Source organism: Xyrauchen texanus, chromosome 27, assembly GCF_025860055.1.
Source record: "Xyrauchen texanus isolate HMW12.3.18 chromosome 27, RBS_HiC_50CHRs, whole genome shotgun sequence".
NCBI classification, from domain to species: domain Eukaryota; kingdom Metazoa; phylum Chordata; class Actinopteri; order Cypriniformes; family Catostomidae; genus Xyrauchen; species Xyrauchen texanus.
Genome location: NC_068302.1, coordinates 13,263,687 through 13,280,595, shown reverse-complemented (window position 1 = coordinate 13,280,595; position 16,909 = coordinate 13,263,687). Strand labels below are relative to the sequence as shown.

General features: G+C 42.4%; 1 protein-coding gene across 1 annotated transcript in view; it reads right to left on the bottom strand.

Moving 5' to 3' along the window:
* Positions 1 to 4,989: 4,989 nt before the first annotated feature.
* The window catches only part of ccdc157 (coiled-coil domain containing 157), a 15,200-nt gene continuing 3,280 nt past the window's right edge, over positions 4,990 to 16,909 (bottom strand). Inside the window, exons 4-8 of the mRNA XM_052094735.1 lie at positions 16,581 to 16,794; positions 14,252 to 14,329; positions 13,854 to 14,023; positions 5,911 to 6,087; positions 4,990 to 5,294 (exon numbers count right to left, since the gene is read on the bottom strand). Coding sequence (XP_051950695.1) covers positions 5,037 to 5,294; positions 5,911 to 6,087; positions 13,854 to 14,023; positions 14,252 to 14,329; positions 16,581 to 16,794 — 897 coding nt within the window. The 3' untranslated portion in view covers positions 4,990 to 5,036. The remainder of the gene's footprint in view (positions 5,295 to 5,910; positions 6,088 to 13,853; positions 14,024 to 14,251; positions 14,330 to 16,580; positions 16,795 to 16,909) is intronic.

The following is a 16,909-nucleotide window of genomic DNA, read 5'->3' as shown; positions in this document are numbered from 1 at the left end:
GCAAGAGAGAAAACATTGTATTCAGTATTACAACATAAACGATTCAAAGACTTTGATGAAACCTCTGTAGTCAAACGATAGCAACGGTTGACCCTGAGGGTTACCATGGCAGCATGACAACAAACTGACTAAAGGCTTTGTCAATAGTACATTCACATCTATTATGCTATCAAGGTTGCATTAATGAATATGTAAAGGACAAAAAGGCAGCCCAGATAACCCTTCCATCATTTTTGTAAGTGCGTACCATCTGGCTGACATACCATCTATGTTCTTCTGTTTCATTAAAAATGTTTCTGATCAAGTTGAATTTCCATTCTTCAAACATGTACAACAAATAAACTGTACACTTATTAAGCACTTTATTAGGACCATAGTGTTAAAATGAAAAAAAAACTGATGCTCCAGTGACTGTTTATAAACAAGTCTTGAATGGGTTTATGAATATATGACCAGGACATGCAAAGGAAGACGTTCTCCATGAAGGATTCCTAGTATGCCATTAAGAGCTTCAACCTAGCATTAAAAGTTTAATAACCCAGTTTTAGTTAATTAATAAGCTTTTCAATAATTAAGTAAGCTTTTTAAAACTGTATTTCTCCAACACATGAAAAACAACATGTTTTTAAATGATGACCTTTACAAAAAATGCACATTTCAATTATACACAGAAATATTTTAACAAAAACTGTTTCATGTGGTAGCATCTAAATGAACTGGTTTTATTCAAATAAAAAGTTTTATCTTTTTTATGTCTGAATCAACTTGACTCCATTAGGTTTCACCAACAAATGTCAAAAATCAGGCTGAAATAGCTCATTTTGTAAAATGTAGGTTACTACTGTATGGATATCAGTAACTGTAATGTGCATTTAAGAGTTTATTTTTGAAATGCACTCATATTCCATGAATTCTGCCAGAGGCGATAAATTCACGATAACATTATTTAAAAAAGTTCTGTTTCTTGAAACTGTTTATTGTCTTGACTTGAGTTATTAAGTTATTATTTTTCTAGTCTTTAAAAAGTCATTTTACAGTATTGCCATGATCATTCATTTAACATTTAACACACGCTGTAAGACCTTGTTGTCTAAAAGAAGCCTCATGTCATGCCGTAATATCTTTTTAAATGATGCAAGTGGCACAGTATTTAAAGGTGGGGTATGTGATTTGCAAAACGGCCGGCAGATTTTGAAAATACACAACTCTAAGGTCCTACCTTCTCTCCTCCAACGCTGGCCCTGACTCCACCCATTCGAAAAACATGGACGCGCAATCATGCACGAGCGAAAACTCAGATGCGCAGTGTTCTAGCAGTGTTCTAGACTCACTAGTCAAACAGTGCATTCACCTGTCAGACAATTTTTCAGAGCAAATTGTTGACACAGCAGGAGGAGGGGTTCGCATACCACTCTTGAAAGGTGTAGAGCTGATTTTCTCATAACTGTAAAAAAAAAAGAACATAGCCAGCCCTGGCGTCTGTACAGCGGTCTTCTATTCAAAACAGGATTCATAGAAATGTGGAACAACCCCACTAGCACTATAAAAGCTCTATTCTCCATACATAAATACAATCGCTGCCTGTTACTGGGTCACGAGCTTTGAGTATGCGCACGAACGGGACACGCGCGCCAGGGTGGTGGGGGGAGGGGGGCATGGTACGACCGTTTGATTGACACATTTTCTGTCCAATGATTCTAGATGGTCTTGAAAATGATTGGCTGGAGTTTTTCGAGTCCTGCCCGTTCCACAGATGATTAAATTGCTTAATTTTCATTTCAGTGCTTCTAATTTACAGCCAGTAAGTGGGTTAGGAATAGGATTTCAAGTTATTTTGAAAAAATGGTCAAAAAAGAAAATCACATACCCCACCTTTAAGCAAAAGAAAGTTACGTTTGCAGGATCAGTAGCATATCTAAAAGATTGTCATAGGTGATTAGAAATGTCTAAAATGTCACATTTTTACATTATTGTAGAAACTCTATATTCACGTTTCATGTAGAATCCACAGACGATGCAAAAAATAAAAAAAATAAAATGTATATATATATATATATATATATATATATATATATATATATACACACTCACCTAAAGGATTATTAGGAACACCATACTAATACTGTGTTTTACCCCTTTCAGCCTTCAGAACTGCCTTAATTCTACGTGGCATTGATTCAACAAGGTGCTGAAAGCATTCTTTAGAAATGTTGGCCCATATTGATAGGATAGCATCTTGCAGTTGATGGAGATTTGTGGGATGCACATCCAGGGCACGAAGCTCCCGTTCCACCACATCCCAAAGATGCTCTATTGGGTTGAGATCTGGTGACTGTGGGGGCCATTTTAGTACAGTGAACTCATTGTCATGTTCAAGAAACCAATTTGAAATGATTCGAGCTTTGTGACATGGTGCATTATCCTGCTGGAAGTAGCCATCAGAGGATGGGTACATGGTGGCCGTAAAGGGATGGACATGGTCAGAAACAATGCTCAGGTAAGCCGTGGCATTTAAACGATGCCCAATTGGCACTAAGGGGCCTAAAGTGTGCCAAGAAAACATCCCCCACACCATTACACCACCACCCCCAGCCTGCACAGTGGTAACAAGGCATGATGGATCCATGTTCTCATTCTGTTTACGCCAAATTCTGACTCTACCATCTGAATGTCTCAACAGAAATCGAGACTCATCAGACCAGGCAACATTTTTCCAGTCTTCAACTGTCCAATTTTGATGAGCTCTTGCAAATTGTAGCCTCTTTTTCCTATTTGTAGTGGAGATGAGTGGTACCGGTGGGGTCTTCTGCTGTTGTAGCCCATCCGCCTCAAGGTTGTGCGTGTTGTGGCTTCACAAGCGCTTTGTTGCATACCTCGGTTGTAACGAGTGGTTATTTCAGGCAAAGTTGCTCTTCTATCAGCTTGAATCAGTCGGCCCATTCTCCTCTGACCTCTAGCATCAACAAGGCATTTTCAGCCCACAGGACTGCCGCATACTGGATGTTTTTCCTTTTCACACCATTCTTTGTAAACCCTAGAAATGGTTGTGCGTGAAAATCCCAGTAACTGAGCAGATTGTGAAATACTCAGACCGGCCCGTCTGGCACCAACAACCATGCTACGCTCAAAATTGCTTAAATCACCTTTCTTTCCCATTCTGACATTCAGTTTGGAGTTCAGGAGATTGTCTTGACCAGGACCACACCCCTAAATGCATTGAAGCAACTGCCATGTGATTGGTTGATTAGATAATTGCATTAATGAGAAATTGAACAGGTGTTCCTAATAATCCTTTAGGTGAGTGTATATACTGTGTATATATTTATATATACACTGATCAGCCACAACATTAAAACCACCTGCCTAATATTGTGTAGGTCCCCCTCGTGCTGCCAAAACAGCTCCGACCTGCATCTCTGAATAGCATTCTGAATTATATTCATCTCACCATAATTGTACAGAGTGGTTATCTGAGTTTCTGTAGACTTTGTCAGTTCAAACCAGTCTGGCTATTCTCTGTTGACCTCTCTCGTCAGCAAGATATTTCCATCTACAGAACTGTCGCTCACTGGATGTTTTTTGTTTTGTTCTGAGTAAATTCTAGGGACTGTTGTGTGTGAAAATCGCAGGAGATCAGCAGTTACAGAAATACTCAAACCAGCCCGTTTGTCACCAACAATCATCCATGCGATTATCTAATCAGCCAATCGTGTGGCAGCAGTGCATACAATCAAGCAGATATGGGTCAGGAGCTTCAGTTAATGTTCACAAAAAAAAAACATTTTATCTCAGTGATTTGGACCTTGGCATGATTGTTGGTGCCAAATGGGCTGGTTTGAGTATGGCATGATGACACAACTTTTCCACCACTGGTTAGATTCAAACGAGGAAAAGCGCAGAAACAAAACAGACACAGTTGAGACTTCCTATTTACTTTCGTTTTTATTAGCCACAGCAGTAATAGGTCTATGTGCACTGTGTGGTTTAGTCATTTGCTTATAACCACGTGAACAAGCCACATACTAATTTAACAAAACTCAGGACATAATTTTAGGCTATTTAATATTAGAGTTTCAATCCCTTAACTTTACAAATTTTACAGCTGTCAGCCATCATATTTTAGCACCACACTGGGCTGAAACATTTATGAATTAAATTAATTACTCAGTTTTGAGGATTCATGTTAATTCATTCACATGTGGATTGCCAAGTGTTCATTGTGAGGTCAAAGTCATATAAATGAATTATATTGGGGTCCCACATCCATATAATTCACATCAATGTCAAAGTCTCCAGAATAATTGGTCCATCAAGTGACATCACTTCTTTCTGCGGCGTGTGCCAGCAGACCTGTTGCGAGCAGCATGGCGGATTTTCATGTATGTTTCTTCCATATTTTGATGTACAGACAGGCAGAGAGTCTGATGATGAAGAACGGAGGGGGAGGACATGGCAGAGGGTGTGGTAGAAGGGTTTCTAGAGTGATCCAAGGGTCCCATCACTACATTTCCCCTGCCCCTGATCATCTCTGCATCCCCAGAATCTAAAGATCTTTGTTTTTTCTCTGTGCTTTGAATGTCTTTCAATCTGGCTAGACTGCAGCTCAGAGAGGCGTTCTCCTCCTGGAGAACTCTGATCCTCAGTGAGTTTGCCTTCAACTGCTGCTCCATATCACTCATCACATCACCTGTAGCTGTGACAGAGAGAGAGATCTGGGTATAGATGGCTGATTAGATTGTGTGTGTGTGTGTGTGTGTGTGTGTGTGCGTGTATTTATCACTTTGTGGGGACCAAATGTCCCCATAAGGATAGTAAAACCCGAAATTTTTGACCTTGTGGGGACATTTTGTCGGTCCCCATGAGGAAAACAGCTTATAAATCATACTAAATTATGTTTTTTGAAAATGTAAAAATGCAGAAAGTTTTCTGTGAGGGTTAGGTTTAGGGGTAGGGTTAGGTTTAGGGGGTAGAATATAAAGTTTGTACAGTATAAAAACCATTATGTCTATGGAAAGTCCCCATAAAACATGGAAACACTACGTGTGTGTGTGTGTGTGTGTGTGTGTGTGTGTGTGTGTGTGTGTGTGTGTGTGTGTGTGTGTGTGTGTGTGTGTTGATATCTCACTTTGAGTTGTTGCTTGTGGATGAGGGTTCAGCTCAGGAAATGCTACCAATATCCTCTCTCTCTGGTCAGCTTGCTCTAACATCTCTTTCAGGTGAGATACACTCTCCTGTAGTTCTGTCATTTGTTTTTGCTGCCTTTCTTTCTCTATACACAGCTTTCTACACTGGGACTGCAAATAAAAAATGTCACACATGTGAATTATGTCACAAACCACAAACCACAGAAATTAAGTGGAGCGATTGGAATTTCCATTATGTTATCACTCCATTCTGACTCCATTTCCTGCATACTTTGTGCCCAGTTACCAATTTATTGTAAAGTTCTTTCAATATGTTTGTCATTTAATATCACGCATATCTATGCACAAATTATATTAAATAAAAAATGACTTGGAAAACATTTCAAGCATTAGTCCATAAGCATGTGTTTTGCTAGTGATGGAATAGTATTATTGTGATCTTTAAGTGAGATAAAACTTTGACATGGGTTACTCCAGGCACAGTAGTTACCAAGTCAATTTTTGTCAATCTTACTGTACCTGGACAATAAAAACATATTCAGATTTTTTCTGTTTTGTTAGGTTGTTTGACAAAACCTTTATTTTTTTAAAGACGAAGCATGTAATGACTCTCCCACAGGTGTCACCACATGGAATTGCAATTTGTTTGTTTGAGCTGCCAGATGTGACAACATTGGCTCAACCAGTGGTATGAGTTTCCAGTTGCTAGTGGCACAGAAATGACAGACCTTTGTTTTGATACTGTACATGTGTGCACATGCTTTACTTGTTGCTTTGTGAGTTGCTCCTGAAGTGTGTCCCTTTCTTGTGTGATATTTGCAAGTTTTTCTGTAAGCTCAGCTCTCTCATCCTCACATTCTTCCAGACTGCTCTGTACATCCTCAGTTTGCTGAACCAACACATCCAAATGCTTACATAGAGCATGCTGTTTTACCTGCAGCGCCTGCAAACAAAATGAAAATCACAGGACACATACACATATAAAACTATGGACTTAGAATTTAAGAATCTTCAGATTTTAACCTGTTTTTCTTATGAAAAAATACATCGTAGAAAACGTCTCGGGTTATGACTATAACCCTTGTTCCCTGAGAAGGGAACGAGACACTGCGTCGTTGAAAACGACTCTTTGGGGAACGCTCCTTAGCGTGCGCCTCTGAATTATGAATGAAACTATTCCAATCTTGATTGGTGTTGCGTCATGACGTAACATGTGACGGCATAACCGGATGCATAAAAGTGACGCCGGTACACATACACATTAGCCTAGCGATGAAGCAAGCCGCTCTCAGGCCTTGAGGGGCATGGCAGGACGACGCAGTGTCCCGTTCCCTTCTCAGGGAACAAGGGTTATAGTCATAACCCGAGACGTTCCCTTCCGAGGGAACTCGCACTGCGTCGTTGAAAACGACTCTTTGGGGAACGAATGCCCACTAGGCCACGCACCGAAAAAAAGGCCTGCCCTAGGGTGAAACTGAACTCAGGCACTCAGCTAGGACGAGAGCACACGCGCGCCAGGCGTACTAGGGAGGTGCAGACTGTAAAACCTGATGAAAGTGTGCGGGGTAGCCCAACCGGCTGCCTCACAGATCTCCTGGAGGGGTACTCCCGATAAGAGAGCCCTAGAGGACGCCATGCCTCTAGTTGAATGAGCCCTCACGGCCAAAGGTGAAGGCAAATTGCGCACCTTGTAGGCCGAGATAATAGCCTGAACAATCCAATTACTAATGGTTTGTTTCGAGGCAGGGAGCCCCTTCTTAGGTGACCCAAAACACACTAACAGTTGGTCCGACCTCCTCCAAGAAGAGGACCTCTCGAGGTAAACACTCAAAGCTCTGACAGGGCAGAGCAAATGGAGCCTCTCTTCTTCTGCCGACACATGAGGTGGAGGATAAAAAGCCTGCAGGACCGTAGACCGTGCCGTGTTAGACGGCACCTTAGGCACATAGCCAGGTCTCGGGTGTAAAATGGCTTTAACTCCGCCAGGGGCAAACTCCAAGCAAGCTGGCGTCACTGCCAGGGCTTGAAGATCACCCACCCTCTTTAGAGAGGTAATAGCTAAGAGAAAAGCCATCTTGAACGTCAGGTCCTTGGGCGAAGCCGACTGAAGGGGTTCGAAGGGGGCCAGGGATAACCCTTCGAGAACCACCGCCAGGTCCCAGGCAGGAACCCTGGACCTGGTTGTCAGTCTCATCCTCCATGTACCACGGAGAAAACGAATGACCAGCTGGTGCCTCCCCAGAGGCCCATCACTCAGTGGTGCATGGAACGCCGAAATGGCAGCCACGTACACCTTAAGTGTGGAAGGGGAGAGACCCGCAGAGAAACGATCTTGAAGAAACTCCAGAACTGAAGCCACCGGGCAGTTAACTGGATCTAATTCATGTTCTCTACACCAAGTGGAGAACACATTCCACTTGAGGCCATATAATCTCCTAGTAGACGGAGCCCTAGAGCTAAGTATGGTTTCAACCACCCCCGCTGATAGACCAGCATTTAGGTACTGAACCCCCTCAGGGGCCAGACCCACAGTTTCCACAGCTCTGGACGAGGGTGGAAGACTGTGCCCCCCGCCTGAGACAACAGATCCCTCCTCAGAGGAATCTGCCATGGCGGAGCTATCAGGAGTGAAATTATGTCTGAGAACCATACTCGGGCCGGCCACATGGGGGCAACCAGAAGTAGACTGATGCCCTCTTGGCGGACCCTTTCCAGGACTCCCGGGAGCAGAGCGATCGGGGAAATGCGTACAGGCGAAGCCTCGGCCAAGCCTGTACCATGGCGTCCAACCCCAGTGGGGCTGGATGTGAGAGGGAGAACCAAAGTGGACAGTGGGACGTCTCTCGAGACGCGAATAGATCCACTTCTGATGGTCCAAATTTGTCCCATATCAACTTCACCACCTCTGGATGAAGTCTCCATTCCCCGGGCCTCAGCCCCTGCCTCGACAGGATGTCTGCTCCCTGATTCTGAACCCCGGAATATACATGCTCTGATAGACAGTATTTTCCCTTGGGACCAAAGAATTATCTGATGCGCCAGTCTGCACAGAGGGCGCGATCTGAGTCCTCCTTGTCGGTTCAGATAAGCTACCACTGATGTATTGTCCGAACGTACTAGGACATGGTAACCTTTGATGTCTGGAAGGAAGCTCCTCAGAGCCCTGAACACAGCCAACATCTCTAGACAGTTTATGTGCCAAGAATGATGATGGTCCTGCCACAGACCCCTGGCAAAGCGGCCGTCCATGACCGCGCCCCAGCCAGTGAGGGAGGCGTCTGTCGAAACGGTTTTCCGGCGACATGACGCTCCCAACACTGGCCCTAGGGACAGGAACCAAGGTTTCTTCCATATTAGCAGAGAACGAAGGCATCTGCGCGTTACTCTGATTATACGAAATGGATTGCCCTTGGGGGAAAACACCTTGGCTTTCAGCCACCACTGGAGGGGCCTCATGTGTAGAAGGCCCAAAGGTATCAAGTTGGATGCTGCTGCCATGAGGCCCAGCAGTCTTTGAAACTGCTTTACGGTGATGGCCTGGCCTAGTTTTAACCCGGACACCATCGCCAGAACGGACTCGATACGTGCAGGAGACATGCGTGCCTGCATCGTAACCGAGTCCCACACAACACCCAGAAACGTTGTGCACTGGGATGGTTGTAACACACTCTTTTGTGTTGAGTCTCAACCCCAAACTTCGAATATGGCCAAGGACGACATCTCAATGCCGAACCGCCATTTCTCGAGACTGGGCCAGAATGAGCCAGTCATCGATAAAATTCAGTATGCGGATGCCCTGAAGTCTCAGAGGAGCAGGAGCTGCATCCATACATTTGGTGAATGTGCGGGGAGAGAGTGCTAGGCCGAACGGAAGAACCCGATATTGGTAAGCTTCGCCCCGAAGCGAACCTCAGGAACCTCCTGTGACATGGAAGGATGGGTACATGAAAATAGGCGTCTTTTAGATCTATCGTGACAAACCAGTCCTCGGATCTGATCTGACTCACGATGACAGGAATGGTAAGCATTTTGAACCTGAACCTCCTCAAAGGCCGGTTCAAAACTCTGAGATCTAAAATCGGCCTCAACCCCCCATCCTTTTTTTTTTTTTTTGGAACTATAAAGTACCGGCTGTAAAGACTGGACTCCCTGTCTGAATGAGGAACACATTCTATGGCCTCCTTCAGCAGCAGAGATTGCACTTCTTGTTCCATCACCTGAGCCTGCTCCGGAACCACTGTAGTCTGCACCACCCCAGAGAATTTGGGGGGGGCGGTGCCCGAACTGCAGTTTGTACCCTGATTTTATTATATGCAGGACCCATGCAGATATGTTGGGAAGATGATTCCATGCCTCTACAAAATCTACTACGGGAACCAGCCTCTCGAGGCTGGTCTCGGGTGTTTTTCGAGCACTGTTCTCGACTTCCTGAAGCGAGATACCGGCAGGATTTAGTCGATACAGTCCTTGTGACCACAATTGATGTGTGTTTTTTATTTTTTGACGCGAATGGCACGGTGTGCGTTCGCTGGAAATTGATGTGGCCCGAAGCGTCAGAGACGGCGGGAACCGACACCGATTTCCTGAGGACTCCGCTGCGAGAGCAACCTCGGTTGCTCTGCAGCGGAGGGGGACAGCCCTCCGAGGTTCTACCACCTCGGTAGGACCTCTTTCCCGAAGCTTCCACTAAGGGAACCAGCCTCTCGAGGCTGGTCTCGGGTGTTTTTCAAGCACTGTTCTCGACTTCCTGAAGCGAAAGACCGGCAGGATTTAGTCGATACGGTTTCTGTGACCACCATTGATGCTTGTTTTTTATTTTTTGACACGAACGGCATGGTGTGCGTTCGCTGGAAATTGATGTGGCCCGAAGCGTCAGAGACGGCGGGAACCGACACCGATTTCCTGAGGACTCCGCTGCGAGAGCAACCTCGGTTGCTCTGCAGCGGAGGACAGCCCTCCGAGGTTCTACCACCTCGGTAGGACCTCTTTCCTGAAGCTTCAACTAAGGGAACCAGCCTCTCGAGGCTGGTCTCGGGTGTTTTTCGAGCACTGTTCCCGACTTCCTGAAGCGGGAAACCGGCAGGATTTAGTCGATATGGTTCTTGTGACCACAATTGATGCTTGTTGTTTTTTATTTATTTATTTATTTTATTTATTTATTTATTTATTTATTTATTTATTTTTTTGACACGAACGTTCGCTGTGCGTTCGCTGGAAATTGATGTGGCCCGAAGCGTCAGAGACGGCGGGAAACCAACACCGATTGTGTGCGGCCATGTATGCCCTACTTATTAAAGCAGATGTATCTCTGCAGGGCTTACTAGGCAGCGCCGGGGTTTTAGCCCATATACCGTGCCCCCAAAACATCATCTGTAATCAAACACTGGGGCTGGAGATACGGGACGAATGCGGTTTACCCCACGATCTCGTTTTAGATATCTTTGTGGAGATCGGGGAAAAACGGCAAACCCCGGCGCTGAGTTTGTGATCTGTGCCGCAGGAAACGCACGTCTAATTGCTTTCAACTTGCGTTCCCTGCTCATTTTGTGGCCAGCTGATATTCAGTCTGGCCACGGCACGCGTCACAACCTCAATCAGCTCCTCATAAGCTTGGCCAAAAACTGGCGTGCTTGGGTCACGGTCGTCCGCATCGATGCTGAGCACACTTCCTCGGAAGCAGTGAGCTCAAGCAAGGGGACCTGATCATGGGCAGAAGAAGCCGCGACGTGGGCTTCTGCACCACTCACAGTAGGCTCGGGATCCTCAAACGAAGAATGAGAACGTGCCGCAGCAGTCTCATTCTCATCTGCAAAATCCTGCTGCGAACCCCGCGATTTCAATCGCCGCGCTGCCTCAACAGACGCGGGACCAAAACCGTGGGGAACGCGAGCCTGACCGTGCTCATCGAAGCACGCCAACCGGGAGCGCAGCACTCTCATGGGTAGTGCTTCACAACTTTCACAGGCAGATCCCTCGAGAGCTGCCTGTGCGTGCTGTGCTCCCAAACAGTTCACACATAAAGCGTGCGTGTCCCTACCCGTAATGAAACGAGGGCAGGAGTGCACGCACTTCTTGAACTGTTCGGTGGCCATAATATTTTTTAAATCAGACAAACAACACCAAATAAGACAAACAATTTCAACATAGAGCGCTTGCTGAAGAGCGAAAGCTAATGTGTATGTGTACCGGCGTCACTTTTATGCATCCGGTTATGCCGTCACATGTTACGTCATGACGCAACACCAATCAAGATTGGAATAGTTTCATTCATAATTCAGAGGCGCACGCTAAGGAGCGTTCCCCAAAGAGTCGTTTTCAACGACGCAGTGCGAGTTCCCTCGGAAGGGAACAACATCTAGATTAAAAAAATGACACACACACAAAAATATTATATTTGCACTTACACATAAAACCATTCCTAGTCTTCTGAAGTGATACAATCACTTTAAAGCTGAACTTTTTCAGTGTTAAAATAATTTATTTTATCCCAGCTTATGCAGAGAGAACTATAAATAAGCCGTTAGTATTTTAAAGGGGTCATGAAAGGGAGAATAAAATGTACCTTGATATTTAGACATATAAGAGGTAACTGTACTATAAAAAAACATACTGTAAATTTCAGAACGCTAAACATTCTCCCCAGTCTAAAAAGAGCATATATAGTTACCACCCTGCTGAAACGCCTAATTTTGAAATCTGTCTGTTTCTTCATGAAAAATTTGTATTTACACATACTACAACATGCGTCATTGAAAGAGAGCAGAGGCCTTGTGTCTATTTTGCTACTGTTGTGTTTGACAACTGTGGGAACACGCACTAATCCTGCTCTTCTGCTAAATGTCGTTCTCAATGGTATTTGTGATGTGTAGGGTTTGAGAAGGATCAAAGTTTTCTAGCAAGTCAGTCCACTGTCGGTCATCTTGTGAACACTCTCGGGAGGCTATTTCCAGTAATGCCAGTGCAGCTCCTATCTACTTGAATGGAGAAAGACCAAAATCTCAAAAACGGATGGTCAAGATTATGATCAAAGAACATATTTCAAATCAGCAATCAAATCTGACAATACTTGATTCATAAATTGTGATTCTTTACCTCATAATACGCTAAAAAATAATATTTTCCTGGCTTGTATAGCTAATGCGCATGTGTGTTCTAAAGTTGATTGACAGGTGGTATCTGTATCTAAAAGGTGATTGGCTCTTTGACTGTAAACCGGGAATTCCTTTCTACATCCATTGACCATAGGGCACTCAGAGCTCCTTGGTTGAGCCATTAAGTTGAGAAAATTAATATCTCCCATTAATTTTAATAGAAGTGGCCTGTCTCTGCTAAATAATCTCTGGAAGGGTATAACTGCAGGCACAGCACCAAAAAGGGGTGTGAGCTCCAAATCACCATTAAAGATAAAGGGAGCCCCTAACCTTACCCTTTGCCTAACCTTAACCATGAGTAGAAGTGATGCCCCCTTTTGGAGTTGGCACAACCCTCTTTTGGAGTAACCCTGTCCTATTTTGGAGATTTGGAGATCTCCGGTCTGCAGCTATACCTACTTGCAGGGTTTTGGAAAGAGGGGGCATGGCTAATTCAATTGCTAAGTCTCTTGGAAGTTAGAATGACTAAAATCGCTTGCAGCACCTTTAATTTTTTCTAAAACTGTAAACACTGTTTACTCTCCCTATCTCTGTGGTGTTATAAAAATGTATGTGCTTGTTTTGAGCTTAGACCCGCCCCAAAAACATTACCTAACCAATGCCGTGAGTTGGGGGCGGGACTATCTGACTGTTTGAACAACTGCATAAGAGGGGCGTATTTGGAAAAAAATCTTGTTGTTGTTTTGAAAACATTGTTTATTTTTGCAATTCTGTGCTAGTGTCTCAGAAATCACATACTTCAGATTAAAATAATGACAGAATTTTCTATTTGAGTGAAGTATTTTTAACAAAGTCATGCATCAGCAGCACCAACCAATGCACTGAGTTGTAATGACAAGAGTGGTGCAGTTTCGTTGTTGCCCATGGCAAGAAAAAGCACAAAGGAAAATCAAATTGCAATGTCTGAGTAGTGTTTTACTCGTCAGATATTTAAAGCTGAATGAGTATAGGAATTTAAAAGTAAATGTACTTTATTGATCCTTTATTGAGAAATTTGGTTTAGACAGTGCTTGTTACATCCAAGATACCCGCTAAAATGTACAATCATCCATACAACATTATGGATGATTAATCATAGTGCTCGATTAATCGAGTACTTGTGCACATTGCTAGTACAGACACAATCAATAAGAAGTTGCACATACAGATCACAGCACTGCTGCTTCAAATATACAAAATCAGCAACATGAAGATTTTAATTGACCCTACGCACTTTCGAAAATCCTGGACTTATTTCAAATGATTCATCTGTGCAAGTTATTCCAAAGGAAGAATTTGTTGTCTTTGTAATCTTTCATTAAAATGTAAAAGCTTGCTCCTCCTCTGACACAAATAATTTTTTCTGCTGATGTCACCAAGCCCTCCCCTCCAACCACCTATGATATAGAGACCATGTTTCATGATCCAGTCAATTCCCAAAGTCCCACCTTTTTTTTAATGATATATTCTGTTTGGAATATTCGGAAATACATAACATTACAGAAATGAAATGTGTTGATACTGCTGCCATGTTGACTATAATATTGTTAAATTCAGTTATCATATGACACACACGCACCTCATACTGGCGTTGCACACTGTGGAACTTTGCTTTCTCTTTGTCCAGCAGTGCCTGTGTACTTCTGAGCTCCTTTTCCAGGTTTAGCCTCCTCTCCTCCACCTCTTTTAAAGTGATCTCCAGTGAATACAACTGATGGACTTCCTCCTGTAGTAAGGCCCTCTCAGATTCTGTACATAGACAAAAACAGAACCAAACCCATTCCTTATATCACCCTAAACCTCTTCTGTATGCTCTTTTCACATTCCCTTTATTCTATATCTTTATATTCAAATATAAAACAATATAGCTCAGTGAATTAATCAAATAATACAGCCATACAGCTAAAAGCTTCAATAGGTCAAATGGATTTAATCCCAGTTCCATTTTTTATGGTTTTATAATGATGTCCTGCTTACCAAGACTCTGTTTTGCTTCTGTCTGCAACTTCAGCTCTGCTGCCAAGTCAGTATTTGTGTCCTCTAACAATGTCACACCTGAGAACAAAACAACAGTGACTGTTACAGTTACAGTTTAAGTTATATTTACACATTGCCAGTTCTTGAACCTTTTTTGAGCTCATACAGAAATAAACTGCACAAAATCTTAAATGAGATGGTCCAGGTCTGAGATAAAGGGTTAAGCTCTGAAAGATTTCTTGTTTCAGTGGCATGCCCAAAATTAAAAGCTTAGAATTGTACAAAAAAACAAAGATGGTCAATTACTTGGTATCATTTTAAAGAAATCTTAAATAAAAAATAATGATCTAGATTATGATAAATTATGAGACTCTCAGCATAAGAAACTGCTGAAAAATCAACAAAAAAAAGGTTTTCTTATTTTTCTGATTTGACGTTATATATCTCGGGGTGTAAATAAGGTAGTTTCGAAAAACTGCTTTTGTTTTGTTTTTCAATCACGTACCCTGTAACTGAGTAATTTTGTGTTGATACAACAAAGTAATCAAAAGTTGTAGTATTACAAAGCTCCTAGTGTCCCAAAGCCACACTAACAAATAAAACATAATAATTGTACATAAGAACTAATTACACAGGTAAATACAACAATCACATGTATGCTCTCTCTGCAAAGCTTGCAGGCATGTATAACGAGATCTCATTCAGTTCCATTCTGACATTTGAGCCATCATTGAGTCTGTGTCATGTACTTGGTGCCATCTCCTGGTGTCCATATGTAAATAGAGTGAACAATCCTCTCTGCCCATATTTGGTAGACTTCCATTTCTGGTTGCAGCGATCTGAATCCTAATACGATTGGTTTAGTGTTCCATAACGCTGGACAATGTGCTACATAATTTCTTATGAATTCATCTGATCCAGGAAAGCTAATGTGTTTATGTGCTGTGTGCATATTGTGCTTTGTGTGGATTATCTAATTATCTGTGCATCCAATTACATTCAGTGTAAATTTGAAAAAAGTCATTTTTGATCAAATCTAGACAGGCCCCATTTCCAGCAGCCATCACTCCAACACCTTATCCTTGATTAATCATGCTAAATTGATCATTTGGCACTAGAAAATCACTTGCTATTATATCAAACACAGTTAAAAGCTATTTAGTTCATTAAATGAAGCTTAACATTGTTTTTGAGTTTGGTGTTGAGTTGCCACAGTATACAATAGACTGGCATGTCTTAAGGTCAATAATAGGTCAAAAATGTAAAAAAAAAAGAAACAGCTTTGTCTAGAAACTCGTCAGTCAATAATTGTTTTGAGGAATGAAGGCTATACAATGTTTGAAATGGCCAAAAAACTGAAGATTTCATACAAATAAATGCATCTGGCTCTAACAAGGACAGAACGAGATCTCTAGTTTGAGAAATAGACATCTCACATGTCCTCAGCTGACAGCTTCATTGAATTCTACCCGCTCAACACCAGTTTCAAGTACAACAGTAAAGAGAAGACTCAGGGGTGCAGGCCTTATGATACAGAAAACCAAAAAGAAAAGGTTATAGTGGGCAAAGAAACACAGAGATTGGACAACAGATAATTGGAAAAGAGTTTTATGGATCTTAACCCCATTGAGCTTTTGTGGGATCAGCTAGACTGTAAGGTGCGTGAGAAGTGCCCGACAAGACATCCACATCTATGGCAAGTGAAATGTCACCTGAGTATCTGGACAAACTGACAGCTAGAATGCCAAGGATCTGCAAAGCTTTCATTGCTGAACGTAGAGGATGTTTTGATGAGAACTCTTTGAAGTAGTTTAAGATATATATATTTTTTTCAAAGTGTAATAGTAATTTTTCACCTTATTAATGTCCTGACTATATATTTTGATCAGTTGAATGCCACTTTGAATAAAAGTAACAATTTCTTTCCATAAGAGCAAAATCTGTACATTATTCCATACTTTTGGCCACCAGTGTATTACTCACTATTTTTGTCTGTGAGTAGGTTGTATTCTACACTTTGAGAGCTTTCAAATGACATATGACACATGGCTATTTGATCGGATTGATGTTTTTACAGATTACAATAATCTGTACAGTGCAACATTATTAATAAATTATAAAAACTTAACGCTTCTTATCTGTTGGCAAATTTCAAAACACTTGCTCAGTTTTTGTCATTATGCCTACATTCATTAAAATACAGCTTCAAAACTTTAAAACGATACATATTTTGTGTGATCAAGACATTAGTTATTCATATTTTTATACTTTTTTCAGTGCAGGGATTTAAGAGTTAAAAGAAGCCTAAAGTGTTAAATGAAACTACCACCTTTCTTTATCTCCTTCTGCTCCTCATTTAGTCTTCGTACTGCTTTCTCTCCTGTGGCCTTCAGCTCCTGCATTCTGCGCTCCCATTCCTCCTCCATTCTCCTCCTCTCCTCCTTCTCTCTATGAACTGTCTGTGTTAGCTGTTTTCTCAGCTTCTCTAGCTCAACCTCGGTCTCTTTTAGTTTCTTCCTCAGTGGCTCCAAGGTTTCTCTCACCTCCAAATCAGAATATACAGGAGTGACATTTTAAATATAATAACTAAAGGATTCTTAACTAATACATTAGGTTAGCTGACATGATATTTCAAGTACTTTCTGCAGTGTTTCAGCT